General features: G+C 44.7%; 7 protein-coding genes across 7 annotated transcripts; 5 read left to right on the forward strand and 2 right to left on the reverse strand.

The window, feature by feature from the left end:
• Nucleotides 1–456: 456 nt before the first annotated feature.
• Nucleotides 457–12,299, forward strand: FUS1 (fus1 actin binding activity; the record flags this gene model as incomplete). The annotated part of the gene is made up of 3 exons (XM_044855834.1): nt 457–1,294; nt 1,343–7,890; nt 7,938–12,299. The coding sequence occupies 3 exons, from the start codon at nt 457–459 to the stop codon at nt 12,297–12,299; spliced, it is 11,748 nt and encodes a 3,915-aa protein (XP_044703147.1).
• Nucleotides 12,300–13,084: 785 nt separating this feature from the next.
• On the forward strand, nt 13,085–13,671 carry FPOAC1_011456 (uncharacterized protein; the record flags this gene model as incomplete). The annotated part of the gene is made up of 4 exons (XM_044855835.1): nt 13,085–13,217; nt 13,272–13,341; nt 13,392–13,588; nt 13,637–13,671. 4 exons carry the CDS (start codon nt 13,085–13,087, stop codon nt 13,669–13,671), a joined length of 435 nt encoding a protein of 144 aa, XP_044703148.1.
• Nucleotides 13,672–17,326: 3,655 nt separating this feature from the next.
• On the forward strand, nt 17,327–18,631 carry FPOAC1_011457 (uncharacterized protein; the record flags this gene model as incomplete). The annotated part of the gene is made up of 1 exon (XM_044855836.1): nt 17,327–18,631. The coding sequence occupies one exon, from the start codon at nt 17,327–17,329 to the stop codon at nt 18,629–18,631; it is 1,305 nt and encodes a 434-aa protein (XP_044703149.1).
• Nucleotides 18,632–19,396: 765 nt separating this feature from the next.
• FPOAC1_011458 (uncharacterized protein) lies at nt 19,397–21,399 on the forward strand (the record flags this gene model as incomplete). Its single annotated transcript, XM_044855837.1, has 5 exons — nt 19,397–19,561; nt 19,623–20,099; nt 20,156–20,411; nt 20,466–21,260; nt 21,305–21,399. 5 exons carry the CDS (start codon nt 19,397–19,399, stop codon nt 21,397–21,399), a joined length of 1,788 nt encoding a protein of 595 aa, XP_044703150.1.
• A 668-nt stretch (nt 21,400–22,067) lies between these two features.
• On the forward strand, nt 22,068–22,991 carry FPOAC1_011459 (uncharacterized protein; the record flags this gene model as incomplete). The annotated part of the gene is made up of 1 exon (XM_044855838.1): nt 22,068–22,991. The coding sequence occupies one exon, from the start codon at nt 22,068–22,070 to the stop codon at nt 22,989–22,991; it is 924 nt and encodes a 307-aa protein (XP_044703151.1).
• Nucleotides 22,992–23,353: 362 nt separating this feature from the next.
• FPOAC1_011460 (uncharacterized protein) lies at nt 23,354–24,524 on the reverse strand (the record flags this gene model as incomplete). Its single annotated transcript, XM_044855839.1, has 4 exons — nt 23,354–23,493; nt 23,546–23,684; nt 23,737–24,003; nt 24,060–24,524. 4 exons carry the CDS (start codon nt 24,522–24,524, stop codon nt 23,354–23,356), a joined length of 1,011 nt encoding a protein of 336 aa, XP_044703152.1.
• A 1,379-nt stretch (nt 24,525–25,903) lies between these two features.
• Nucleotides 25,904–27,235, reverse strand: FPOAC1_011461 (uncharacterized protein; the record flags this gene model as incomplete). The annotated part of the gene is made up of 1 exon (XM_044855840.1): nt 25,904–27,235. One exon carries the CDS (start codon nt 27,233–27,235, stop codon nt 25,904–25,906), a length of 1,332 nt encoding a protein of 443 aa, XP_044703153.1.
• Between the last annotated feature and the right edge of the window lie 43 nt (nt 27,236–27,278).

Raw genomic sequence — 27,278 nt, forward strand, 5'->3', positions numbered from 1 at the left:
TATTTCGGCATATTACACGGCAAGCTAGCATCTGATGATAATGCCGGCTTGGCAGATCCTACGGTCAGCGCCGCCACCCGGTGTGTGGCAGTAAAGTACGATCTTTGCTTACGGTGTGAGGATTTCATCGCCCCATTCATAAATGTATGTATAGAAAGAAAGAGGAATAGACTAGAAATCAAGTAGAAAAAGAAGGTGGTAAGGGGTGTTGCGAATCCTTCAGACATGCAGGATCTCCACCCTTGTCTGACCAAGAAAGTCCACAAAATACGGAGCAAAGACTACGTACTGTCAGAGTTGCTGATTGGTGATAGTAGGCGATGCTTCGAATTACACTTATACGATCGAGTCTGGAGTCAATCATCAGAGAAGCTCTCCAGCATCTATCGTTATTCCACTATTCAACATTCAGCGAAGACTATCTTCAACATTTTCTGACTATCAGACTCTACCATAATGTCTAGTCAATCGTTTCCTAAAGAGCCTATTGCCATTATTGGCACTTCCTGTCGCTTCCCAGGCGGCGCCAACACCCCCTCCAAACTATGGGATCTTCTCATTGAGAAGAGAGACGTTCAATCACCCATCCCTCCTGAACGTTTCAACGTTGATGCTTTTTACAGCAGCAACGGGGACAAGAATGGATGTACCGACGTAAAGAAGGCGTATCTATTGTCCGAGGATATTCGCTCGTTCGATGCCTCATTCTTCAAGATCAACCCTCGTGAGGCTGAGGCCATGGACCCTCAGCAGAGGCTCTTGCTTGAGGCTGTATACGAGGCAACAGAGACAGCTGGACTGCCGATGGAGGACCTGAAAGGATCTGACACTGCTGTCTACGTTGGGTGCATGACTGGAGATTATCATGAGATGCTCATGCGTGATCCTCAGGATATGCCCAAGTACATGGCAACTGGCACAGCCCGCAGCATTCTCTCCAACCGAATCTCTTACCTCTTCGACTGGAAGGGTCCATCTATGACTATCGATACGGCATGCTCTTCCAGTCTTGTCGCGGTCTATGATGCAGTCACAGCTCTCCGCAATGGGGTCTCTCGTATCGCCTGTGCAGGAGGTGTTAACCTCATCCTTGGTCCTGAAATGATGATTTCAGAATCCAAACTGCACATGCTTTCCCCAACAGGCCGAAGTAAGATGTGGGATGCATCAGCCAACGGTTACGCACGAGGTGAGGGTGTAGCAGCCCTCATGATGAAGACCTTGTCACAGGCCTTGGCCGATGGCGACCATATTGAGGGAATCATCCGAGAAATCGGAGTAAACTCAGATGGACGTAAGTAGTCTGACTATGAAGATTTAGACAGGACTAACCTCTTCGTAGGCACCAATGGAATTACCCTTCCAAGCCCTGATGCCCAAAAGGCACTTATCAGGCAAACCTACAGAAATGCTGGTCTTGACGTATTCAAAGATCGATGTCAGTTCTTTGAAGCGCATGGAACCGGTACCCCTGCAGGAGACCCTCTTGAAGCCCGCGCGATCCACGAAGCCTTCTTCAGCAGTGGCGACATTGTGAACGAGCCCATGTATGTCGGCTCTGTCAAGACAGCCATCGGCCATCTTGAGGGATGTGCTGGTCTTGCTGGCATGATCAAGGCTCTTGAAGCCGTCAAGAGAGGCATCATCCCACCGAACCAGCTATTTGAGAACTTGAACCCAGCTGTCAAGCCTTATACTTCTAACTTGAAGCTTCCTGTTGAATCACAGCCGTGGCCCAAGTTGGTTGTTGGGTCGTCCAGACGCGCTAGTGTCAACTCATTCGGATTTGGCGGTACAAATGTTCACGCCATCATTGAGAATTACGATGATACATCTCCACAAGCATCGGTCAATGATGTTATCTCTACTCCGCTCGTACTATCAGCGAACAACGACCTTTCACTACGAGCTCAGATCTCTCAACTTGCTCAGGTTCTTCAGAATGCCGAAAGCCACCAAGTTGAGAGTATCTTATACACCTTGGCCCACAGACGCTCCCAACTCCCTCTCAGGACCTTCTTCTCTGGACATGACTTGCAGAGCCTCCAAGAGAAGCTGAAGATTGCTACGGCAGAGGATGCTGTTCTGCCAACTGCCAAGCAGGATGTTCCACTAAGCCCAACTCCGCGCATCTTGGGTGTCTTTACCGGCCAAGGTGCTCAGTGGCCTACCATGGGAAGGGAGCTCTTGAAGTCTTCACCTTTTGCCAGAAGTTTGATGAAGTCTCTTGAAGAGTCTCTAGCCAGTCTACCAGAGCCTCCTTCATGGACGCTTACAGAACAGATCATGGCCGACAAAGACACCTCCCGCTCAAGTGAAGCTGCCATCTCACAGCCTCTCTGCACCGCTGTCCAACTCATGGTTGTTGAGCTACTGCGCAAAACCGGCATCAACTTCGATTGTGTCATTGGTCACTCTTCTGGCGAGATTAGTGCCGCTTATGCTGCTGGATTCCTTTCCCTCCATGATGCTATCAGGGTCGCATACTTCCGTGGTGTCTGTGCCAAGCTTGCCGGTGGAGCAAACGGCGCTCCAGGATCTATGATGGCTGTTGGTCTCTCCTACGAGGAGGCCTCGATCTTTTGCGAGGAGAACTTCCTTGGGCTCGTTGACGTGGCTGCTAGTAATGCTCCCACTAGTACCACTCTCTCGGGAGATAAGGCGAGCATCGAGGAGGCCAAGGTACTGCTAGATCAGCAAGGCACTTTTGCTCGTGTGCTTCGAGTTGACACTGCCTATCATTCTCATCACATGCACCCTTGCGCTGAGCCATATCTTGATCTACTCCAATCTGCCAAGGTCAAGGCTCTACCTGGCAATGACTCTTGTGAGTGGTACTCAAGTGTCTTGGGTGAACGTATCGATGCATCACTTCACAGTGAAGCGTTAGCTGGCGAGTACTGGGTCGAGAACATGATCAACCCTGTCCTATTCTCCGTGGCTTCGGAACTCGTCGCTGGCGCTACACTGACTTGTCATGTCGCTCTCGAAGTTGGACCTCATCCTGCTCTCAAAGGTCCTTTCAATCAGACCTACAAGCGTGCCACCGGATCTCAACTATCGTACCAGGCTACCTTGTCTCGAAACATACATGATGTGGCGGCCTTGAACGATACCCTCGGCTTCGTCTGGTCTCAACTTGGCAAGAGCTCTGTCGACTTTACTTCCTACGCTCAAGCCTTTTCTGCATCCACTAACACAACTCTTACAACGGGTCTTCCTCCTTATCCTTGGGATCATACGCAGTCGTTCTGGAGAGAATCTAGAAAGTCGCTCAAGTACCGGCAACGTGCTCACCCACCTCACCCTCTGTTAGGTGTGCGATCCGTGGAGGATCCTGGTGATAGCCTGCGATGGTTGAACCATCTACGCCTTGAAGATGCGCCCTGGCTTGATGGTCACAAGGTGGAGGGTCAAGTTGTGTTACCAGCCGCTGCTTATTTGGTCATGGCCATGGAGTCTGGTCGTGCTATCGATGAGACTAAAGAGGTTCAGCTTATTGAACTGACTGAAGTCCACATCATGAGTGCCATTCAATTGGGGCAGGACTCGCAAGCCATTGAGACTGTCTTTAACCTCGAGGTTGGAGATCATCAGTCGAGCTATGCGATCGCTACATGGTCGTTGTCAACACCTTTGCGCGATGGCAACTGGAAGTGCAACGCCAAGGGACAGCTTCGTGTTGAGTTTGGCTCTACTCAAGGTGCTTCTCTTCTTCCTACACGAGTCAAGCCTATCGCTTCTTTGACATCTGTAGATGTTGAGAGGTTCTATAGCTCATTGACAAGTATTGGCCTTGAGTACACTGGCGAGTTCAAGCATCTCGACAGCATTGAGCGACAATTGAGTTTCGCATCAGCTCGCGCACGACAAATCGCTCCAGAGTTCGCAGCAATGATTCATCCCGCGCTTTTGGACGCCGCGTTTCAGTCCATCTTTGCCGCCTACTGCTGGCCCGATGATGGAAGTCTCCAAGCACCATTTGTCCCCACCTACTTCCGCAGTCTTCGTATTGTCAACACAAGTCAGCTTCGACACGGCGATGAGTTGGTTATTGACTCTTTCTTGACAAACACGAATGAGCGCGAGCTTACTGCAGATATGGATGTCTTTGAGGCTAGCAATGACGAGCCTGTGTTGCAACTTGAGGGATTGACTTGTACTTCCCTCCTTCGACCTGGTCCCAGCAATGCGAAGGAGCTCTATACCAAGACTGAGTGGGAAGTTGACATCTCCAGCGCAATTGCAACTACAGAGACAGAAGAAGCGGACACGGCATCTGACTTGGAGCTTGTCGATCTCTGCGAGCGCCTCTCTTACTTCTACCTGAGAGAACTCAACAACGCCGTCAGCCGCGATGAGGTTCCCAAGTTTGATTGGCACTACCAGCGCATCTTTGAGTGGATTGATCATCTCTTCCCTTCTATCCAATCTGGCAACCATCCCACTATCAAGAAGGAATGGTCGTCTGACTCTCGCGATTGGCTTATGCAACAATCATCCAAGTTCCCCGGTCGCATCGATCTCCAACTTATCCAAGCTGTTGGAGAGAACCTTCCCGCAGTCGTCCGTAAGCAGACAACTATGTTGGAACACATGGTCAAGGACGATATGCTGAACCGTATCTATAAGTATGGTCTGGGCTTTGAGAGGGCCAACGTCTACCTTGGTCGCATCTCCAAGCAGCTTGCTCATCGCTATCCCCGAATGAACATTCTGGAGATTGGCGCAGGTACGGGAGGCGCTACAAAAGGTATTCTCGAATCCCTGGGTACGACCTTTGACAGTTACACATTCACCGATATCTCCACTGGCTTCTTCGAGGCAGCTGCCGAGACCTTTGACCATTGGGCTGCCAAGATGATCTTCAAGCCCCTCAACATTGAGAACGAGCCTACAGAGCAAGGCTTCCCTGAGGGACACTACGACTTCATCATCGCTTCCAACGTTCTTCATGCTACGAAGTCGCTTGAAGTGACCATGAAGAACACCCGAAAGCTTCTGAAGCCCGGTGGTCAGCTTCTTCTGTTGGAGGTTACAAGTGATATTGTGCGTGTCAAGCTCATGATGTCTGGCCTCTCAGGTTGGTGGCTTGGAGGTGACGATGGACGTCGCTATGGACCAACAATCCCCGTTTCCCAATGGGATTCCTTGTTGAAGCAGACCGGTTTCTCGGGAGTTGATAAGACTGTCAATGACTTTGTGGACGACGAGAAGTACATGACATCTGTTATGTTGTCACAGGCTGTCGATGACAGAATGCAGCTTTTGAGACAGCCTCTTGCTACCTCCGGAGACTGGCTCTCGTCGCACTCCATCACCATAGTTGGTGGCAAGCACAACAACATGTCAACAGAGATGGTGAAACTTCTCAACCATATCAGTGGGATCCCCGAGAACCTGATCAACTGCGTTGAGAGCTTTGAGCAGCTCACGTCATCTGACATCCATCTTCGTTCAGCTTTGGTGCTGGAAGATCTTGATGAGCCCATTCTCAAGAACCTGACTGATGACAAGCTCCGTGGAGTTCAAAAGCTCATGAATGAGTGCCGTCAGGTACTCTGGGTCTCAAGGGGATGCCAGAGACAAGATCCGTTTGCCAACATGTCTATCGGAATGTGTCGCAGCTTCGGTTCTGAGTACCCTCACATCAACTTGCAGCACGTCGACGTGGAAGGTGATGTCACAGAGCACACTTCATCTTCTCTTGTGAAAGCCTTCCTTCAATTGGTGTACCGAGGGTCTCTCAAGTCTGACGACATTGTCTGGTCCATCGAACCCGAGTTGATCCTGCGAGATGATCAATGGTTTATCCCACGTGTCAAGTCTGATCAGGCTCTCAATGACCAGCTCAACGCCAGTAAGATGACTCTTCAGACGAAGAAGTCTCCTGCTAGTGATACGATTGAGATCCAGCAGCGACGCAACCAGTTCGTCCTTGTTGAGCCAGTGCCTTCTCTTTCTCTCTCCAGCTCTTCATCGCCAGTCGATATCACTGTCACACACTCGCTTCTTTACCCTTTCAAGCTTGGTCAGAAGTCTTCAGGATATCTCTGCCATGGATACACTGTTAGCGAACCCAGGACACGAGTTCTAGCTGTATCTGGAACCAACCGGTCCAGGATCTCTGTCCCTCCGTTCTTTGTGTGGGATTTATCTGCCAATGATGGCGAGCCTGCCAGCCTTTTGCACAAGACTGCATTCGCAATTGCGGCTGAGAGGGTCCTGGGAGACGTTGTTAGTGGCTCGACTGTACTGATCCATGAGGCAGATGACTTCATCGGGGCTGCTCTTCGATGGAGGGCCGCGGATCTTGGCCTTGAGGTCGTTTTGACCACGTCCGACTTTAGCAAGGCCAAGTCGGGCGATGTGACCTTTGTACACGCTCTGGCACCTGAGCGTGTGTTGAAGCAGGTCATTCCCCAAGGCACCAAGATGATCGTAGATCTTTCTGGTAGGGACTGCGATACTATCGAGTCTCCTTTCAGAAGGTTCATCTCGCCCTATGCTAGGGTAGTTCAGCTGCAAGACATCATCGATAGCCAACCACAAGGGGTTGAAGACCCGATCATTCACGGAGTTCGCGACGCGATTCGCTCGTCCCTCAACGTGAACGCAATTGCACCGGTCACTGCGATCGCTGATTTGGCCAACAAGTCAGTGTCTCTCAAGGACTACGCCACTGTGGTTGACTTCTCTACCGACGCTGCCATTTCCGCTGTGATCCAGCCTCTTGACGGTACTCGCCTCTTCCGATCAGACAAGACATATCTTCTCATCGGCTTTACCGGAGGTCTTGGAAAGGCTCTCTGTCGATGGATGGTTTCATGCGGCGTTCGTCATATTGCTTTGACTACTCGCAATGTCGACGCTATCGACAAGGTTTGGTTAGAGGAGCTGCAATTGCAGGGAGCCCAAGTCAATCTCTTCCAAGCTGATGTTAGTGAGAGTGACGCATTGACAAAGGTCTATAAGCAGATTGTTGAGCAGATGCCTCCCATTTGCGGTGCTGCCAATGCTGCTTTGCTTCTGTCTGATCGCACTTTCAGTGAGCTCAAGGTCCAGGACTTCCTCAAAGTCTTCGGACCAAAGGTCAAGGCTACCCAGAACCTTCATGACCTACTCAAGGACCAGAAGCTTGACTTCTTTATCATGTTCTCGTCTTTGGCCAGCGTTGTCGGCAACCGTGGTCAGGTCAACTATGCTGCTTCAAACCTGTTCATGAGCGCCATCGCCGAACAGCGCCGTGCTCAGGGTCTTGCTGCCTCTGTGATGCATATTGGCATGGTTCTTGGTGTTGGCTATGTGTCTTCCACGGGCGCATATGAAGCTACTCTCCGCAGTTCCAACTACATGGCTATTTCGGAGACTGACCTGCGAAACATGTTCTCCCAAGCCATTCTAGTTGGTCAGCCAGACTCCGCCCGCGGCCCCGAGCTCATCACCGGTCTCAATCGATATAGCCTCGAGCCCGATGCCCAGAAGTACTTCTGGCGGGACAACATGCGCTTCTCCCACCACACACTCGAAGAGGAACGTCAAGAGCGTTCTTCTTCAACCAAGGTGTCCATGTCTCAACGCCTTGAAGAAGCCAAGGATGCTACCGAGATCTTGTCAATTGTTGAGGAGGAGTTCTGCACCAAACTCGAACGTATGCTTCAGGCTGAGGCGGGGTCCATCAAGACTTCTCAGTCTCTCCTGGGTCTGGGCGTTGATTCTCTTATTGCAGCTGAGATCCGATCATGGTTCTTCAAGGAGCTCGACATTGATACTCCAGTCCTGGAGATTCTCAACACTGCTTCCATCTCCGAGCTTTGCTCCACAGCTGTGTCTAACCTGCCGTCCGTTTCTGGGCAGTCGATTGAGTCCAAGAACGAAGTGACTAAAGAGGTAAGGTCACCCAATATCATCGCCATGCACATCTCTGACATCTTTAGGCCATCAAGTCGCTCGACACCGTCCACGCTTCCACGACAGTCTCCTCAGCACTGCCCACCGAGCATGAGCCTTTTACCCGACCCAATTCCACTCAGGTCACCACGAGTGAGGTTGACTCTGAGGAAAAGGCTTTGTTCAAGCCTGCTGTTGTCCGTAGTGGTCCCTTGTCATTTGCCCAGGAACGTCTCTGGTTCCTCCAGCAATTTTTGCAGGATACCACAACGTACAATGTCACCATGCACTACCGCATCAGTGGCCCTCTACGCCTCAAGGACCTAGGTGAGGCTTTCCAACAGGTCATCCAGCGCCACGAGACTCTTCGAACTGCATTCTTCATCGACACAGAGACCGACCTGCCCCGACAGGCTGTGCTCAAGCAATCACCCTTCAGCTTAGAGGTCAAGCACAATACCACCGCCAAGGTTGAGTATGAGCGTATGCAGAAGACGACTTATGACCTTGAGAAGGGTGATGTGGTTAGGGTCGTCATTGTTCCAAACTCGGACGACGAGCACGATCTCATCTTTGGCTTCCACCACATTGCCTTGGACGGTTTCAGTGCACAGATCATGGTGCGGGACTTGGCCATGGCCTACTCAGGCCAAACTCTCAAACCCAAGGAGCTTGGCTATCTCGACTTTGCTATCGCTCAGAAGGCAGCCAAGCTTCCAACCGACATCGTCGATTACTGGAAGGCTGAGTTTGAGGATCTACCACCTACCCTGCCCGTATTCGACTTTGCAGAGACCAAGATGCGCATTCCTTTGACTGACTATACCACACGAGCGTATGAGAGGACTCTTCCTGCTGAGGCGGGCGCCAAGACGAAAGCCGCTGCCAGAGACCTCGGAGTGACTCCCTTCCACATCCATCTCGCAGCTCTTCAAGTTGTCCTTTCCGATCTAGCTTCTACCAATGATGTCTGCATTGGTATCACTGATGCCAACAAGAATGACGCTGCTTTTATGGATGCAGTCGGCTTCTTTGTCAACCTGTTGCCCTTGCGTCTTCAGTCACGAGCATCACAGACACTAGCTGGATTGGCTTGTGATGCTAAGACCAAGGCCAACCATGCCCTTGCACGATCTCAGATCCCCTTTGATGTCCTTCTTGACGAGCTCAAGCTTCCTCGATCTACTATGCACAGTCCTCTGTTCCAAGTTGTCCTCAACTTCAAGATGGGTTCCACCCAAAAGGTACCCCTCGCAGACTGTCAGGCGCAGCTCGTTACCTTTAAGGATGCGAACAATCCGTACGATCTGACTTTCGACATCGAGACTTACAATGATGGATCTACCTCTATCATCGTCAAGACACAAGAGTATCTCTACACTCAAAGTGAACTTGGCTTCATTCTCGATCGGTATACCGATGTCCTGTCTCTCTTTGCCAATGAGTCTTCTCAGACCCTGGGTCAGGCTTGCAAGCCTTCCACCGCCCAGATACAAAAGGCTTTGAGCCTTGGAAAGGGCGAGAGGATCCCATCTCCTCGCTTTGAGACCTTGTCTCACTACTTTGATGATTGGGTTGAGAGGCAGCCTGACGCTACTGCACTCAAGACTGATGGTGGGAAGGCCTTGACCTATCGTCAATTGAAGGGATTAGTCAATCACATTGCGGCTACCTTGGTCGAGGGTGGTGTCACTCCGGGCTCCAAGGTTGGTGTTTACTGTGAACCAAGCTTGTACATCTTCGCTCTACTTATGGCCATCTCTGAGATCGGTGGTGTCTACGTGCCACTCGATGCCCAGAACCCCATCAAGCGTCTCCAGCTCATCGTCAATGACTGCCAACCTGACGTGGTTGTAATTGACGACTCGACCAAGGACTCAGCGCTTGAACTGGAGACGACTGCAAAGTTTGTCAACATTTATGCCATTGAACAGACATCTTCGAACGCGCCCGAGGTTGAGAATCGCGCTCAGGGCTCGGGTATGGGCTACATCTATTACACCAGTGGAACAACCGGAGTTCCCAAGGGTGTTGCACTTACTCACACCAACTTGGTACATCACATCGATGGTTTCATCCACTACACCAGTTTGAGGAGATGCACAATGCTTCAGCAAGCTCCTCTTGGATTCGACATGTCGCTCACCCAGATGTCGCTTGTTACTATGCTTGGCGGAACTCTCATTGTCGCTTCAAGTGAGACTCGCAAGGACCCCATGCAGATTGCCCAATTGATGCTCGCTGAGAAGGTCACGCACACTTTCATGACACCTACGCTGGCTTTGGCTGTGATTCATCATGGGTATGAGTATCTTAGCAAATGCGTTGATTGGGAATTTGCTTTGCTCTCTGGTGAAGCAGTTCGCGCTCACGTCCCTCCCGAGTTCAAGCGTCTTGGTCTCAAGAATCTCAGTCTTCACGATGGATACGGCCCTACGGAGATCACCATCATCAGTAGTTGTGGTCTGAACGAGCTCAGCGATAACACCCCTCACGACACACGCAACCCAAGCATCGGCCTCGCTCTTCCCAACTATTCTTGCTACATCTTGGATGAGAACATGCAACCTGTCCGACCTGGGTTCGCCGGCGAGTTGGTCGTTGGTGGTTGCGGTATCGCCATTGGATACCTGAACAGGGAGGATCTCACCCAAGCCAGGTTCCTTCGTGACCCGTTTGCTTCGCCTGAGGATATCTCTCGTGGCTGGACTCGCATGTATCGCACTGGAGACAAGGCAAGGTTCCTTCCTGATGGACGCATCGCTTTCCTTGGTCGTATCGCCGGTGATTCTCAGATCAAGCTTCGAGGGTTCCGTATCGAGCTTGAAGATGTCGCCAATACCATCGTCAAAGCCTCGAAGGGTGTCATTCCCGAGGCAGCAGTATCCTTGAGACAGGGTGAGAACGGTGATGGAGACAGCGCTTTCTTAGTTGCTTTCGCAATTATCTCTGAGACCCACTGCCCTTCAGATATCAAGGCCTATCTCAAGCAACTACTCAAGGAGTTATCTCTTCCGCGATACATGATCCCCGCTAGGATTGTCCCCACCGACAAGCTGCCCATGAACTCCTCTGGAAAGCTGGATCAGTACGCGCTCGATGCTCTTCCCGTCCCTCTTGATGAAGATGTCATTGCGGAACCACTCTCTGAGACTCAAGAGAGACTCAAGCTGGGATGGCTCAAGGCCTTGCCACCAGTAGCCGCTGACGCTACTATTGGACCCGACACCGACTTTTTCACTGCTGGCGGTAACTCTCTTCGTATTGTTACGCTGCGAGAGTACATCTCTCGAGAGTTTGGTGTCACTGTTTCTGTGTTCGATCTCTTCCAGGCGAGTACGCTGAGTGAGATGGCTGCCAAGATCGATGGGTCAGCTGAGGTCATCGACACAAAGACTATTGACTGGGTTGAGGAAACTCGCATTGACTCAAGTATTTTGAACGTGGATTCGCTAGTATCTCAGAAGTCGGACGAATTGCAGGTCGCTCTCACTGGATCCACTGGCTTCTTGGGACTCTCTATCCTCAAATCACTTCTCGCCGACAAGCATGTAACAAAGGTGCACTGCCTTGCTATTCGATCATCGGCCAAACTAGACTCTATCTTCTCTTCCCCACGAGTCGCTTGCTACCAGGGTGACTTGTCTCTCCCCAGTCTTGGATTGTCTGAGGAACAATTTGACACGCTCGCTCAATCCGTCGATCGCATTATACACAACGGCGCTGATGTGTCATTTCTCAAGACATACCAGTCCCTCAAACGGCCCAACGTCGAGGCGACCCGAGAGCTATCACGTATGGCATCCCAACGAGGCATTCCGTTCCACTTCGTCTCTACTGGCGGCGTTGTGAACCTTACTGGGCAGGAAGGTCTTGCAGAGATCTCAGTGTCGGACTACAAACCACCTGTTGATGGGTCACACGGCTATGTCGCTTCAAAGTGGGCTTCAGAACACATTTTGGAGTCTTATGCAAAGCAGGGTCTTCCAGTCTGGATCCACCGTCCAGCCAACATCACGGGTACAAACGCGCCAACCCATGACTTGATGCAGAACATCTTCCGTTACTCGGCTGAGACAAGCTCTCTTCCAGAACTGTCGGGTTGGAAGGGCTACTTCGACCTTGTTCCTGTCGAGAACGTGGCTGAGGGTATTGTCAACTCTGTCACTGAGATTAGAGAGGATAAGCTGGTTTACCGCCACCACTGCGGTACCAAGAAGATTGCTGTGGATGATCTGAAGGATTATTTTGAGAAGGAGCAGGGTAAGAAGATGGATACAGTCAGCGTGGAGGAGTGGCTGGATCGTGCTAAGAATGCCGGTCTCGATCCTTTGACTGGTACTTTGGTGCAGAACACGCTTAGCCAGGGTAGGGGTATCGTCCCCTGGCTTCGAACAGGTAGTTCATAAATATTCTCATGTTAGGATTAGATCGAGTCTTAGTAGTTTAGATTAATTCATTGGTTCATTACTGTATATCCGTCCCGATGAGCTTATAATTATTATTGCTTAGTCTTATGCGCATCTCGTCTGACGTTAACATTTAAGTTGTTATTCAGGGATTCGATCAATTAGTGCTTCGACGCTATCCTTTTTTTTTTAAATTTTTTTACCTTCAACATTGAAGAGATTGAACATGTTCTCATTCTCAACTGATACACCTCTAAAGTTAATCAATTGGCAGGAGTTTCCATCACTCATTAATAGGGGCGCAAAGGCGGGTTTCCACAATATGAGATTTCAGGTCGGACAAAATACGCAAACACGACAGTAGCGCATTGGATCATTATCCATGGAATTCGAATTCATTCATGAGGTCAATGGCGAACTTCATGGTTCAATGAGAGCGCAGGGAGTTTTCCTTGGAAGGATCATAGTAGCGGCATTCCATGTCAACCTGCCTAGTTGGACTATCGCCGTGCCTAAGCTACCTCACTAGGTGCGGCACAGCGGTCAAAGGACACAGTGAGAGGAGGCTATGTTGTTCTAGACCACAGCTCTTCGGTACGTACACGAATTTCTTCTATTTTCCTTTGAAGTCCAATGTTATCCTGCAACATGATATTCTCTTGATTCTGAAATACATATAAAGTCTGTGTCGATTCCTTCATCATTTACGTCCCCAAATTTGCCTCATAACTCAGTTCACCAGACCAAATACCTCTTTAAGATACTACTTTCATCCCACTATAAAAATGCATATCAACTTACTCATCGCTCTCTTTGCCTCCATGGCCTCGGCTCAACAAGTGAAATTCACTTTGTATGAGCACTCCAACTTTGGTGGAGCGTCTCATTCTGAGACCAAAAATCTCGGCAGCGATTGCTGTACGTGACAATAAATCTTGAACATGGAAGCATCCGAAGCTGATAATAACATAGGGAACCTCAATGGCAAAGGAGACACAGCAAGCTCTGTAAGGAACTTAGGAACGTGCACTACGTTCTTCCGGTAAGACTATATCAACTCTCTCCCCAGATCCCCTACTGACTCAGCAATAGGGAACGAGACTGCCGGGGTTCAAACTGGCAGCAGGTTGGTAATGCAGCCACTGTTCCGGACTTCCTCAATGATCACATCTGGTCATTCCGCAACCAGTGCTGTGATAGCGACCGAAGGGCCAGATGCAACCTGGCCTGTGGAACTTCTTGCGTCGCTGCAGGACCACAAGGTATTGAAGCTTGTCTCGAAGGTTGTAGTAAGTATTTTCTACTTTAAAGTTTGTTGTCGATGCTAATATGTATAGCTGGTGGATGTACTCGCGCCTATGACTGTGTTTAATACTGGCTCGCATCTTGGACGGTCCTATTGAGTATTACTTTAAATCCTTTCTAGCTTATCATTCGTTCAACTCTTGTGTATATCAATTCAAATCCCCAGTCACTTGCGTATTGTTGGTCTTTCCCGTTGAACTTCTCCATAAGCAGTAGTAAGACTAATAAGCTGTCAACATGAATGAGAGAAGGATAATGATCCAAGGTGACTAATACCATGTATTACCGGAACGCGGAATATCTTTGCGAGACGTGCATAAAGGATTGGTCGATATGACAGGACATGTCAGCCTTATCCCGGTATTGATCAAGGTAGTCCAATGCGATGAATTGAATGCTGACGGGCATACATTTTTAGCCCACGACAGCGCTCAGGCTGTGTCGGAAAATTCTTTCCATATATGGTTAGACTTTGCGACGCCTACAGCAGATGGGTTTTTACAACACCATCGTCGTCATCAAACACGACGTCTACCTATGATTGTACCAAGATGCAATACGTCGATGAAGGGTTCAATAGGTTCAGAGATGAGAGCGGATGGTTTGTTGTATAGATCGCAAAACACATAAATACTGAGACGTTCTCTTCAAAATACTGACCATCGACAACTTTTGTTTGTTTGGTGATTTTTGAGGCGTAAGTCCCGAAGTACTCGTTGGCTAGCCGGGAGGGGGTGCTAACTAAGTAAGCTTAGTTAGCTATAAAAGTATAAGATAAGGTAAAAAGTATAAAATATCCTAGAAAATACTTACTTAATATAATTTATATTAAAATACTATTTTTTTTAATTAAATAATATTTAAATCTTATTAAAATAGGCTTAAATTAATAAAAAGATATAATTTAAAGCTTTTATTAATTTATTAACTATTTTAAAGTAAGAAAAATAATTATAATAACTTTAATAATACTTTAATAAAGAAAATAGCTTTTTTATTAAAATATACTATATATTTATTTTCTTAATTAATAAGGCTATTTTTTTATATTATTTTTATTTTCTTAATAATATTATAAAATAACTTATAAAGCTATATATAATATTAATAGGGATAAAGAGTTAAGAAAAGTATAAATAGTAATAACTTAGAATTAAATATATAGGGTAATAATAAAGGTATTTTAACTTTATTATTATTAATAACTTTAATTATAAAAAGAATTTTATCTTCTTTATTTATTTCTTTATACTTATATACTTATATAAGGTTAAAAGTAACTATATTATTACTATAAGGGAGGCTAATAAGATTAATAGTATTAAAAGGCTTTATAGTATATTATACCTTATAGATAGCTTTATATATATTATTAAGGAATTATATATTTATTATATAATTATTAGTTTCTTCTTTTAATACTTAAGTTATTTATAAATATTATATATCTATAGATAAATAGTTATATTACTTTTTTATATACTTTAATTATTACTTAAACTATAGCCTCTTTAATATATTATTAATAATAATTTCTTTATTCTCTTACTATTTATCCTTAAGGTAATTTATCTCTTTAATAATAATAAATTATATAAATTATATATCTTACTTATATTACTTTTTCTTATTATTAGTAATAGCCTTTTTTTATTAATCTTATAGATCTTATAATAATACTATAGAAATAAGATTAAAGATAGTCTTTATATAATAGCTTTACTTTCTTTTATAATACTGCTTTTTAATATAAATTCTTTAATTATCTATATACTTTTTAATAATATCTTTAAGTACTATAGCTTTATAAATAATATTATAAATATATTAAAGCTTTATAAATATAAAAGAACTAAGAATATTATAATATTATTTATTAATAGTCTTAATAATATTAAAAGTAATATAAAATTATATATTTAAAAGAAAAAGTAAAAAATAAGTAAATATAAAGGTCTTTTTTTTCTTAAGTTACTTCTTAAGAAAATATTCTATAGTAAGTTAATTTATAAAAGAGTAAATACTTATTTTTTAAAAGCCTAAGATAATATAAATAATAATAAAGCCTTTATTAAAGATCTTTTAATTTTAATAAAAAAAAAGGCCTTTTTTAATAAAGGCTAATTAAGAAAATATATATTTAAAAAGCTTTTATAAAGGTATACTAATTAAAAATAAGATTTCTTTTTTATAATACCTTATAAAACTTCTTTTAATATATTTCCTTTAGAAATTAAAATATACTTATATCTATTAATTAAAGTATATATATTAAATAAAGCAGAAGAAATACTATAAGAATATTAAACTTTATTATATATTCTTATAATTTAAATAAGCTATAGCCTATAAAGCTATTAATAATAAATAATTACTATATAGCCTTATTATTAGGCCTTACTATAGAAAGTATATTATAAGTAATTAAGTAGTTATTTATATTCTAAAGATATTTATTATACTTAAACTACTCTTTAAAATTAAGCTAATATTTCTATATAATAGTAAATTTCTTTTATAAGTATTAATTAAAATGCTTTATTTACTTAAGTATTATTATTATACTTAAGAATATTAAATTTAATTAAGTAAAGTATATATTAAAATTACTTTTAATAAATATTTACTTAAGTATTAATAATAACTTAAAAATTAACTAAGAGGATATTATTATATTAACTATATTACTTAAGCTAATAACTATATAAGTCTTATAATTTTATAGAAAAAATACTTTTATTATTAATTTCTTCTTAATATATATAATAAAGTATTTTATTTTATTTTATAGTATTTTAACTTTAATTTTTATTTTATTTATATTCTAAGTCTTTAATATATTAATATTATACTTTATTATTATATTACTAAAGTATTAAAATTACTCTTTTATATTATTAATATTACTTTCTTTATATTTAGTATATAAAGCTTTTTTTAATTTTAATATTAATTTTATAAGCTTAAGATAATTATTATAAAAGTAAAAGTACTATATCTTACTTATAGATTTTATATTAAGATATATGTAATTAAGCTTTTATTAACCCTGCTCTTAAGTATTCTAGCTAGCTTATATTAAGATTATAGTAATACTATAGAATAAATATTATATTTTCTATTTTCTATTTAAAAGTAAATAGGCTTAATTTTTCTATTTAAATAATATAATATATAATAGCTTCTTTTTCTTTATTTATAAGTTACTATAAATATCTTATCTTAAGATTAATAATATCTTTATAATCTATAGTATTTATAGCCTTAAGTCTTTTAATAATATAGTTAATAGATATATAAATAAAGCTAATATATTAAGCTTTAGTAATATAAAGAGTTAATAGCTTTTTTTAATAATTAATAGTATTATAATTAAAACTATAGTAAAGTTATTAATATAAAAGAATAATAGCTTAAATAGCTCTTAGATTTAATTATAAGGGTATAATTTTAATAGATATAATATATAACTTTTTTATTAATTAATATCTTAAAAATTATTAATTTTAATAAATAAAAGTTATAATTTTATAATAATAGCCTATATAGGGTTATCTTATACTTTTTGCCTTATTTTATACTTTTATAGCTAATTAAGCTTGCTTAGTTAGCACCCCCTCCTGGCTAGCCAACGAGTATATATTTAAAATCAACTTATAAAAAAACACAGTTGACCATCGATAACATCAATTCATCACTTCTTCACTAAGCCTTATCCCAGAATGAAATCACTCTTCTTCTTCACTATTTACGCTGCTTCTGGCTTCAATTATGCCAAAGCGGCAGAGAAACCCAGCGCCAAAAGCCCCATTCTCCATCTCAGTAAAGATGAAAACTTCAACTTCGATATCCTCACTGGTCTGGGCCAAGCGCACAATGATGGTGCAGATATCAATCCTGTTCTTTCTGTTGCAAAGGATATTATCCCAGGTGATTTCGAAAGCTACAGTAAAACCTGGTTTGAGCTCGCCAATATGACCAAGGCTCAAGCTATGGATCCTGAAATCGCCTATGATCCCGTCAACGTGAGGGCTACATGGTTCTCGACTGCAAATTATTTTCGTCGAGCTGATGTGTACAATCGGGCTGACTGGGATGATCCACGAATCAATGACTACTGGGACGAGCAGAGATCTGCTTTTGACAAAGCTCTCGCTGCTCTTCCTGTTCCAGGCGAAAGAGTCGAACTTCCTTCTGATTCTTTCAACATCTCGGGAATCTGGTATTCTCAGCCTCATACAAATAACAGCACCAAGAAGCACCCCACACTTATCCTCACCCAAGGCTTTGATGCTGCTCAAGAGGATCTCTACTCTACCATTGTAGCTCCTGGACTTGCCCGCGGCTACAACATCTTCTCGTTTGAAGGTCCTGGTCAGCCAACTCCCCGCAGAGAGCAAGGTGTGGGATTTATTCCTGACTGGGAACGCACCGTGACACCTGCAGTGGACTATCTTCTCACAGAGAAGGCTGCTTTCGTGGACCCTAAAAAGCTGACATTGTATGGCCATTCTTTTGGTGGCTATCTTGCGGCTCGTGCAGCTGTTTTTGAGCCGCGCCTTTCAGCACTCATGCTCAATGGTGGTGTCTTGGACGGGTATCAGGCATACACCAACTTCCTACCCCCGAAGCTGCTCAAGATACTTGAATCTGGCCAGAAAGAAGCTTTTGATAAGGCTATGAACGACTTGCTACACGACCCAGATGCGTCTACCGATCTCAAATGGGGTATGCTTCAGGCCAAATGGGCTTTCAAGACCGACTCAATCTACGATTTTTTCCAAATGACAAAAGAGTACACTCTAAAGGGTGGCTTGTTGGACCGTATCAAGATCCCTGTCTGGCTTGCCGATGGCGAATACGAAACTCTTATGGCAGGCCAATCTCAGCTCGTCAAGGACAACCTGGGAGACAACGCGGAACTGCACTTCTTCAACGGTACTGCTGGATTTCATTGTCAGACTGGAGCCACCCAAGAACTGGCCAGAGTTCTGTTTGCCTGGTTGAATAAAGTCTTGGGTTCTTGATTGACAATCAGTCTTTGATCATTCAGGCACTCATATAGCCAAGCAAATGAGTATGACAATCAGGTTGCAATGCATGCAGTTTAGTTCAATAACCTGTCGATCTTGCTTATCTAGTTGTGGCGTCTCTTTATCTTTGTTATTTAACATGGATTAAATGAGGGGGTTCGGTTTTGTCCTTTTCAATTGGTTCTAGTTATGTTTGTTTGTCGGTGGCTTTCACAAACATTGACCCTACGATGTTGGTGTGAAATCACGCCGCGCTCACAATGGAAACTCTCTCTTTGCGAATTTCGTTGATCGTCTTTGCGATCGGCATTCCACTCGTTTAGTCTATCTAGCTTAATTTTTGACTTTAGCTTCCGAGAGCTGAGAACTGCGCTTTGCGTTCGATTTGTGAACTCTGTGTATGTCATTTCTATTTAATGTTCTCGTTTCTAATAACCGAGCCTTCCTGAAGTATCCTTAGACAATGTTTCTGCTCTAAAATTCAGCGAGTGTATGGCCAATGGTACTATGTATCACCGCGCATAGATCCTAGTGCTCCTCTCACGCGACTAAATTACTGCCTTTCACTGCCAAACTGCACCACTACTTCCTTGGCATGCCCAATTAATAGCTGTTTGTCATCAGCACAGACGTCTAGCAGTGAATTACATATCAAATGATCAGTATTGCGCAGTTTTATATAGAAACCCTGTTCCCCTTGAGTCAAATTGACAAGTTCAGGGTCAGTGATAAGTCGTGGCTACTTATAGGTCCACTATCATGAGAGTCGCAGTAATCGGCGGAGGCCCATCAGGCCTGGTAACGTTAAAATACCTCTTACAGGCTCATCTGAGTCTAGGCTGTGATCCGATTGAGGCGAGACTATTTGAGCTTGATGACACTATTGGTGGTGCGTTTGCCACAAGAGTCTACGAAGATGCCGAGGTAAGTCACGCAGCCACAAGGTTACTCTAGCAGGAAACATACTAAGGATGACCTTTATTAGCTTGTGTCTTCGAAACAGTTGACAACATTTTCTGACTTTCGGTGCCGCAAAGAGAAGGACTTCCTCAGTGCCACTGACTATCTACAATATCTCAAGGATTACTGTTCTCACTTCGATCTTTGGCCTCATATCAACCTTGGAGTGGAGGTCCTACGTGTAACATCACCTTCTTCAAGCGTCTATACGCTATTCTGTGCAGGGAAAGATGACAAACTCTTTACATGGGATTGTGATGCTGTCGCAGTGTGCTCTGGACTGCATAGGGAGCCAAATCTCCCTCTCATCCCAGGTCTTCACCATGTTCCTGAAGTCATCCATTCCTCTAACTTCAAAACGAAGAGCCAGTTTGGGACTAACAAGACCGTCATGATCATCGGATCTGGTGAAACTGGGGCTGATATGGCTTATCTCGCTGTCAACTCCCCAACCAAGCAGGTTCTCATGTGTCATAAGGATGGCTTTCACTTTGCACCCAAGGTATTTACACCCAAGATCTATTTGAGATAGCTTCAGTACTAACGATGAACCACCAGCGAAATCCCGGTCCGGTTCTGTTCCCCATATTCGGTAGGAAACCTGATCCCGATGAACCAGGTATTCCCATTGACGTAAGCCGAGCAAATCTATTCGACACAACGTATGTCCATCCCGTGCTCCGCAATAGCATGATACTATGGGACTATTACAATTATTACATCAAGTCACTGCTATGGATTTGCTCCGGTACAACGTTTGGTATGGACCAGTGGATTGGGGAGATCAGCAAGACCCGTCATCATCCCTCGAAGAGTATATTATTCCTCTTTACCTTATGAGTATGATCAAAACTAACCTACTATGCAGTCTTCTTCAACAAGTCGATGAAAGTGTGTCCTTACCTGAGTCTGCCATATCGTCCCAAACAACCAGGTCCCAAGCTATGGCTCTACGCTCTGCGATCAGCAATCGTGCAGACACCAATCCCTGACACAAATGGAAGACAGGTGGATCTTGCACCGCTACCCAGAAGTATCAATGAAGACGGGATAGTTGAGTTTTTTGACAATGGAAAACCCGAGTATGAGCGGCTCAAGTGTCAAGTCATTCAACCTGATATGATTGTTCTTTGTACCGGATACAAACAAACATTTCCTTTTCTTCGAGAGCTACTAGGCGAACATAAACACCCTTCTTCATTTTTACGTGGGATCTGGGAGGAAAGTCGACCTGAAATTGGTTTTATAGGTTTCATGAGACCATCCCTGGGCGCCATCCCGCCCTTGGCAGAGATGCAGGCGCAGCTGTGGGTGCTGAATCTTGTGTCACCTCACAGAGTTGGTCAGCTAAGGGCAGAAGATGAGAAACATTATAGGCTGCACACAAAGTCAACTGACCGTGTTACGTATGGGGTCGATCATGAGAGCTATGCCTATCAGCTGGCCTTGGACATGAACTCTGCACCTGGATTTACAGATATTCTACAGAGAGCTTCGATCACCAACCTTAGCACAACATTCCGCCTTGTGGTTATCTGGGTATTCGGCGCCCATTTCAATACCAAGTTCCGCCTCATTGGACCGTGGGCGTGGGAAGGAGCAGAAGAACTGTTGGTATCGAACGAGTTTTGGCAGACCATAACAAGACGGCCGACATTATTTGGTAAGACTTGACCACCTTCTAGCGCCACAGAACTAACAATTTAGGGCATGTTCTTGTCTCGTTGGTACCAATGGCAATTTTTGGTCCTCTTAGCATGCTTTACTACATGTTCTATTCTGTGCTTGGACTCCTCAATTAAATCTCACGGTAGACAAAGGACAGATCCTATCACTAACTATTGGGCACTGTGTCTCTGGTTAGATGAATTGCAGCATTTTGTTCATTTAGATTAGGCACCAGCGTCCAGAATCATACGCTTCTGCCTAGTAGTGGACTAGTCTAGATAGTTGGACCCAGATAAGAGCTCTGTCGCGCGAGGACCAACAGTTTTTACTTTAACGCGTGCGCTGATGGCTACACACTTCGGCTATCGTATTACCCATTAGACAATTTTATAATAGGGTTAATAGAAAGACGTGAGCCAAATGATACCTCCTTTATTTCGTAGTTATTGAACAGAAATCGTTTTATTGGTAGCTTGGCAAAGACTTGCCGATAAAGACATGCCTTGTGCAAGACTAACGAGTAGAACGGCATGATTCAAGTAATGTCAATGCGTGAACGCTTGCCTTCCAATTGGGTAATTGGTCATTTACTATGGACACTTTTGCTTAGTCGATACATGGATTCGTCAACGTGTTGGCTCTAACCAACACCGAGGGATATGACTTGTTTTATAATGATGCCTCAGGCGACGCATAAATAACGAACTTATAACCAGGATATTCTGCAACCTTTTACCATAATTACCATTTCTTATCTTACATTTCACAACAATCTTTAACAAAGATTCCTCGACTTGACAAGATGACTTCACGCGGGCCGAAACCACCTATACTTCTACCTCCACCTGACCCAACTCTTGAAACCCGTCCAGTGCCGCGGGAACGGCATTTCTCTGTGCGAGCTTTTGGGCCAGGAAGTCTGCCTGAAGCTCAACAGAAATTTCCGTCCATCGAAACATTGAAGAAACAGTCAAAAGATGCAAGCGCTATTGAAAATGAATGGGGAAATGACACTGAGGGCCTCTACAAGCTGCTTATGCAAGAAAGCGACATGGATTGGCGTGAAGATGGTCTCGTTACTGGTGAGACGACTTGGGGCCCTGTCATAGTCGTTACTGCGTACTCCGAGAAAGCTAGCAAGAATCTCGATCGAGCTGTCATCAACCTGGTCGAGACTATCCGCCGTTATTTCCTCCGATGTTCTGGTACCGGAACATTCGCCCATGAGGTATTCAAACGTTTTGAGCTCAAGGTTCTTGAAGACAGAGACTTGTTGGAACATGCGTCCGACGATCGAGTTAGAGAAGAATTCAATGCCTATGTCCGTGCTTTGCGGCTCTTTCCTGCTGATTCGCACTGGGAAGAAGAAGATCGCAAATGGTACAAAGATAATCTCAACAGACCCCCCGGTCCCCTACGCTACGGCTTCTGCATTGTGCTAGATGAGGAAACGATCGAAAACCTTGCAACAATTACTTTCCCCAATGATCTGGACAATGACAAGGAACACTTCAAGGGCAATTCTATTAAACTGGTAGAACGTTGTTGGAGATATCCGAAGGAAGCACACAACAAGTATGGGCAAGATCCGGCAGTAGCAGAAGTCTACGGAGGGACAGACATATGTCCTCTTCTTGACTTGCCGTTGGTTTACGCAGATTTTCACTATTATCAAGATTTTGATGATATGTTTCCCCTGCGCAAGTATAGCGATACGCATTATTAGCATAGGAAGTTTATTCAATTGATAGCATGGTGGTTCTCTTATATTCTGCGTTAAATGTTGTCTCCAACGCGCTCTCAATGTTTGTGGAATTGATTTCACTCCATATATCGTTGTAGTCTTGAGGATATGCCTTGACTGAATCTTGAATATCATTGTCTTGGATGATGCTTGAATGCCCGAATCCAGAGACGTCCTGAGCGGGTTAATTTATGCCAAGTCTGATCCAGAAGTGGTACCGATGCTTCGTTAGTTGCTGATGTTGAAATCCACATAGACTACAGAACATATTTTCAGCTCATACAATAGCGAAAATCTCTCTTCAATTACGATATAATCCCCTATGCCCACCCTCGCAAAATCATCTACAGAATTCTGCCAACACCAGCACCAAGCTTGACTACGGCAGGCACAAGTGGGAGGGGTGTCAACTTGAACTTGTAGTCGGCCTTGTAGAAGTTGCCCTTCTGTGTGATATTGACTCCAGCATTGCCCCAGTCGTTCTCTGTTTCGTCGTTAGTGTCCATATTTGATCAAGAGTTTGTGTAGATACATACTGGCTCCAAGGTTGGCATAGCCATCGAGCTCTTCATCACCGCAGACACAGGTGTTGGGAGAGTCCATAGGAATGACAAGACCGTAAGTGCTGAGAGCCTCGCTGGTGTTACCGCGGAAAACGTTGCCCTCGACAAGGACCTACTCATGTTAGCTCATCGATGCAACTTTCTGGGTAATTGAGACATCCTACCTGGTTGTCGGATCGGCTGTGGATGGCTTGGTACAGGAAGTCCTCGTAAAGGTTGTTGTACACGTGCTGGTGACCGAATCGCCCGGCAGGTCCACGAGTGCCCATATTTCGCCAGTAGTTGTGGTGGTATGTGACGTGGAGGTGGCCGAAGTCGAGGTCGCGGAATGTAGCATCGTTGCCTACCAAAGAGGACTTCCAGTGGTCGTGGAAGTAGTTCCATGAGACGGTGACGAAGTCTGAGGCTCGGATGATATCGATTTGCCCGTCCTGCACACACAATTAGCTATTTTCCACTACCTCATGATTAACAGCCTTGGACTTACATATTTGTCTGGTCCGCCATCGATATCGGAAGAGAACTCGTTGTGATCAATCCAGACACGGGTGCTGTTTCGGATGGTGATGCAATCGTTGTCAAGAATCTCGGTGATCTTGAGGTTCTGGACGATAACATTGTCACCGTTGTAGATGTTCACTCCCTTGCCGGTGATATGAGCAGAGAGACCAACACCAACGAGCGAGGTGTTGGATCCAACGGCGAGACGAGCGGGTAGCTCAACCTTGCCCTTAAGCCTGACGATCTTGGGCGCATTGCCCTTGACGGCCTCGACAAGCTGCTCAGCAGTCGTGACAGTGACAGTCTTGCCGCCCTTTCCACCGGTGGTGACTCCAATGGGGTTATCCTTTGCGTAACCCTCGACACCCCAGGTAGCAATCTTGAGGTAGTCAGAAGGAAAAGCAACAGTGAAGGTCGCAAAAACGCAGCCAATGGCCGACGACAGCTTCATCTTGGCGGTCGACAGAAGGGTGAGGGAGAGGATGAGGATGAGAAGTGCCAATGGGTCAAAGCTGTGTTTAACCTCATGGTTATATACTCAGGGTCGTTGCGTTGTTTTTTCTCTGTATCCATGCTTTGGAGCTCATGCCTGGGGTTCTTGGCAAGCTTGGAGCTGTAGCTTCTTTAGATGAATGCGGGGAATCCCTGCTCCGGACCACTGGATAGCACCAATGATACTGTCTCAGTCCTTGGGGTTTGTGAGACAAACTATTGTAATTGGTGGATATACATGTTCCGTCTCATTACGGTTAAATTTAGAGGTTGGCTAAGAGCAGGGTCCTTCCCTAATGGGTATGCTAAGTCGGGGTTAACTACATAATATCGACATTAAATAATTTCCTGGCTGGGAAGACTTGGCAAGTTCTGTTTCTCATGTGTATTGACAATAGGAGATAGCATTAAAGACATAAGTAGTGACAATATAATTTTTCTTGACCCAGGAGACATATAACTCTAGCGCTCAATTGTCATACCCTATACTTCGTCTAATATCATAGCATTATACTCTGAGATTCCGCATTGAACTTTCGTATGATCCGAGAGTCCTGTAAGTTCTAGGCCTCTGTTGGTTCACATACAGGGTATCTTTGGGGGTTGGGGTAAGTGGGGGCAGTGACAGCTCGTGATCCAAGGTGAAGAACCAAGCTCCTGGACTATTTACTTGTCCAGTGGGTAGCAGAAAAAATGACCTCCCAAGTCTTAGGTTACAAAAATAAATAGTCTAAGAGCTATAGTCTAAGGGGCATAAAGTGATCCACTGATTTCGTCTCTTATGCTTCCAGCGGCCAATTTTTCCGATACCCTGAGGCTTGTCCACATTCTTTGATGAGCTAGATACAAATTCGGCTGCGGCTGAACAAATCATGATTGATCATCCGACTGTGGGGGATGTCACAAGACATCGTCTTTTGAGGTTCCATGTATATTGACATTGCTCATTATTGCTGTTAAATTCTGAAGCGAATGTCTATGTGGATGTTTTTGATGCATGTGTCAGGCATCACGATAATTATTTCCTGTACCTCACTTCTCTATTATCTTTTCCTGTTTTACTTTCTACCTTTGCATCCAATGATAGATCAGTATATCCCGGACTTTGTTATCAAGCACAAGGGTCTATGCAAACTATTCTCTCTACAAAGCTCATCACCTGATTACGTCAAGGAGCGGTCAAATTGTTAGACAGTTCGTTGGTGTGAAAGCTGCTGGGAGTCGATCTGATGGCAGTCTACTAGTAGTGCTTTTGATCAACAGCTTGCAAAGTAATTTTACTATATATCGAGATACCATACCGAAAACTATAAGAAGCCGCTGGGGAAGCTCTGTTAGTCATCTCGCTTCCAAAGCTTGAGAAGTTTCTCTAGCCCTAGCCTTGATACAAGCAACCTCCTCAGGTGGTAAAATACTCTCCCAGGCAAAGAAGTAGAATGCCTCAGAGGGAGAATTCTTGATATTTACACCAGAGGCTAAGCCCAAAAGCCATAATCTTTTCCTGTCCCAAAAAGCAAGACCTAGCCGACGGAAGGATTGAAAACTGACACCAGGTATAGGCGACCTGCCAGAATGGAAATCATCCTTTAGTAGCTGCCAGAAATTCAGACCGTATGGCCGAAAGTCGAAAGCCAATGCCGTCTGCTCCCACAGCTTCTCATCGGTAACTGTGGGTATTTCCACTGGCGTTGCTCCTTCCGGCACTTGGGACCCTTTTCTTAACCAGTGGAATTTACCATTTAAGCGGTAAGCTTTCACTTGCATAAACACTTCGTTGTGATTCGGGAGTGCCGTTGTCCATCGATTGTCGAGTGACGGCGCAGGCGCTGCAGGAAGTCGATAAAAACGATCTTCATCCGGGCTTCTCAGCGTTGCAAGATAGTCCATCACCGATTTAATTGGCTCTGTATCGCAGATTGGACTACCGGGCTCATGGAACAGATCGACCGGGTCCATGTCAAGTAGACGGGATACATCCTCTTCGGACCACCCAATGTTAGACTTGCTACCAAGGAGTTGCATCTCGCCTACGAGCTGTATAATCCACATTACTCGCACCGCACGCATCTCCTCTACCCATGTTGGCTGTCCTATATTAACAACATGGGCAGGTGTGCCAACAAATTCGCGATCCCAGGCAGGGACATACCCTTCAGCACCTTTATAATCATGGGTGTAATGCGGCGATGGGTTATGAGCATGTAACGGCCGGAAACTCGGATCTCGCAGTCTTTCCAAGCAGGACGCCAAGTATGACTGCGATAGAGCTGACAGATGATAAGCCGTTGCAATAACGGATCTGAGTATTGCGGGATTTGACTTGTGAGACAGCGAGTCCGGGCCCAGAGTCTCGACAGCTGGTTGATCTGAAATACATGGAATCATAGCCTTCATGAATCGAGACCCAAATTCATCTAGATCTTCGAAAGGAAGTGTGCCTGAGCGAACAAGTATCACGCCTCGAATAAGCTGTCTGATATTGTCTGGGATTGTTGAGTGTGGCCCTGACAGTATGCCTTCTGTGATGACAAGAGACGTGGAAGCATCCTCGAATAGATGCCACACCCGTGGGGACGCTTGCAGTAATTTCCAAAGTGAGTCAAGATCCGGAAGGCTTGTAATTATTGGGAGGAGAATCTCGGTCGGTAGGTTCTCCAGTAAGTTGCCCATGTTGATCGACATCTGTAGTAGCCGTTGGAAATTATTTAGACAA

Source organism: Fusarium poae, chromosome 4 (genome assembly GCF_019609905.1).
Source record: "Fusarium poae strain DAOMC 252244 chromosome 4, whole genome shotgun sequence".
Taxonomy (NCBI): Eukaryota; Fungi; Ascomycota; class Sordariomycetes; order Hypocreales; family Nectriaceae; genus Fusarium; species Fusarium poae.